The 2,180-nt window shown below is 40.7% G+C and overlaps 1 protein-coding gene across 1 annotated transcript in view; it reads right to left on the minus strand.

Annotated features, from left to right (window-relative positions):
* Positions 1-314: 314 nt before the first annotated feature.
* CHP1 (calcineurin like EF-hand protein 1) overlaps positions 315-2,180 on the minus strand; it is a 234,686-nt gene continuing 232,820 nt past the window's right edge. The window contains exon 7 of the mRNA XM_044074206.1: positions 315-713. Coding sequence (XP_043930141.1) covers positions 660-713 — 54 coding nt within the window. The 3' untranslated portion in view covers positions 315-659. The remainder of the gene's footprint in view (positions 714-2,180) is intronic.

Below are 2,180 nucleotides of genomic sequence, written 5' to 3' on the forward strand. Positions count from 1 at the left end.
AGGTAAGAAAGTGTGCAGAAAATGGGAGGACAAGTATGATGAAAAAAAGTTATGCCTAAAAACTGGTCCAGGTATTTAGAAAAAAAACTATATATACTTAGTCATTTACTATTAAAAGAAAAGGGAAGTTGACAAACATGTACAACAGCAGTACGACTGAAAAATATTACTGTGCTTTGTTATGCTGCACATAATGTAGTGGTTGTATCAGGCCATATTTACAGGAAAGCTTTAATACACACATCCTTCCTCAAAGACACTTTCTCAGTTCCCTACACACATGCAGTTTCATAATTAAACACGAAGACCTGCTATTTAAAAACTTCAAAACCACAAAATGTTTAATGAATCTAATGTTTACAACACAAAGGAAATCAGTTGCACCAGTGTCTAGGATTAAAACAAAAAAAAATTTTTAAAAAATGCCCAGAAGGATATCAGAAATATTGCACAGTGTAGAACAAAAACCAACAAATCTGCCCAAAATGAAAATGTCCCTTTTAAGCTTGGTTCCAGTGCTGAGGACCTGTGCTTTGCACATAACAGAATGATGTTAACTACTAAAAGGCTCTATTCTTTCTATATTGGACAGTTCAACAGCAAGTTCTGGCAGGCAGTAGTGTTCCTACGGCTGGCAGCAGGAGTCGTCTGGGACACTATCAGTGCAAAAAACGAATACTCATTTTCTGCTCTACATCTACCTTCTCCAAAACCTGAAACACAAGAAACAGAAAGACAGTAAAACAAAACATTTCCTCAAGGAAAACACAAGAAAGAATTTAAACAAAACTATAAAACAAGAGCAGCAGTCCTTCAAAAAAGTACTTACCATAAATGTAGATGTTAGAGTGTATTCACTGTTGCAGTCATTACATTTGGGTTATCTGCTTGCAGAAGCCCTCAGTCGGCCTGATTAACAAAGTCTTGGGTCGTGCGTCAATTGCTGTCCCTTCTTCCATGACGTCAGGGATATAAAACATGCAGCAGACACCATACATCAGTTTTTCTTGCCCCAGATGTCAGGTGTCCCCCTAATGGGAAGCAAATATATCTATAACTACAAGGATATACCACCAACAAAAAAGCAAATACACCAAAAAGCTTTCAGAGTATAGTAAGAGAGTAGAGGTATAGCCAAAAGAAGAATGGGGGCTGGAGGGAGGGTAACCAGGACTGCAACAGTGAATACACTCGAACATCTACATTTATGTTAAGTGTACACAACTGTACTTCTCTTCTTCATGTTCACTGCAGCAGCTCATTTATTTGGCTAGATTCCCAAAGCTAAGGTTGGGAGGAGGAATTTAAATAGAATTAGGACCAGCTATAAGGCCCTGCAAGACTGTAGTGGCAAAACTAGCTCTGGATTTACAGAAAATTGGCAAATGATAATGCTTGGTGAAAGTATGTACAGAACTCCAGGTAGTAGCTTCTAGGATGTCCCTAGTAGGGACACCCCTGGGAAAGGCTGTAGAGGTAGATGCAGCCCTGGTTGAGTGGGGTCTGATGCACTGTGGAATAGGTTTTCCATGGTGCTTATAGCAGAAATGAATGCAGTGGCCTATCCATTTTGAAATGGTTTGTTTTGAAATAGCTTCCCCTCTTGTCCCTGCAGCAAATGTCACCAGCAGTTGACATTTCCTTTGAGGTTTAGTCCTGTCCAAGTAGAATCTAAGCTGTCTGTGCACATGTAAAGAGTGCAGTATCCGTTCCCCTTTATCCTGTGGATTGGGAAAGAAGGTTAGCAAATGAATGGACTGATTAAGAGCCACACTAGATACCACCTTGGGCATGAAGGAGAGATTGGTTCTGAGGGACATCCTGTCCGCATGAAAGATGATGAAAGGTTCCACTGCCATAAGGGCCTGTAATTCAGATACCCTTCTTGCAGAAGTGTTCGCTAAAAGGAAAGCTGTTTTCCAGGAAAGAAATTGTAAATCTGCAGTAGCAGCTGGCTCGAAAGGTGGAAGAGTGAGTTTCTCCAAGACAAAGTGAAGATCCCAGGCTGGAATTGTTGCTCTCCTGGGTGGTCTTAAATTTTTGGCCCCTCTGAGGAGCTGCTTGAGCAGTGGGTGAGAGAAGAGGAGAGGTTCTGTGCTGTAATGAGCTGAAATGGCTGAGACAAGAATTTTGATGGAGGAAAAAGACAAGCCCTTATAAAGCATCTCAGTCAAGTATTT

This window comes from Protopterus annectens, chromosome 6.part0 (assembly GCF_019279795.1).
Source record: "Protopterus annectens isolate FY-2018-M chromosome 6.part0, PAN1.0, whole genome shotgun sequence".
NCBI classification, from domain to species: Eukaryota; Metazoa; Chordata; order Ceratodontiformes; family Protopteridae; genus Protopterus; species Protopterus annectens.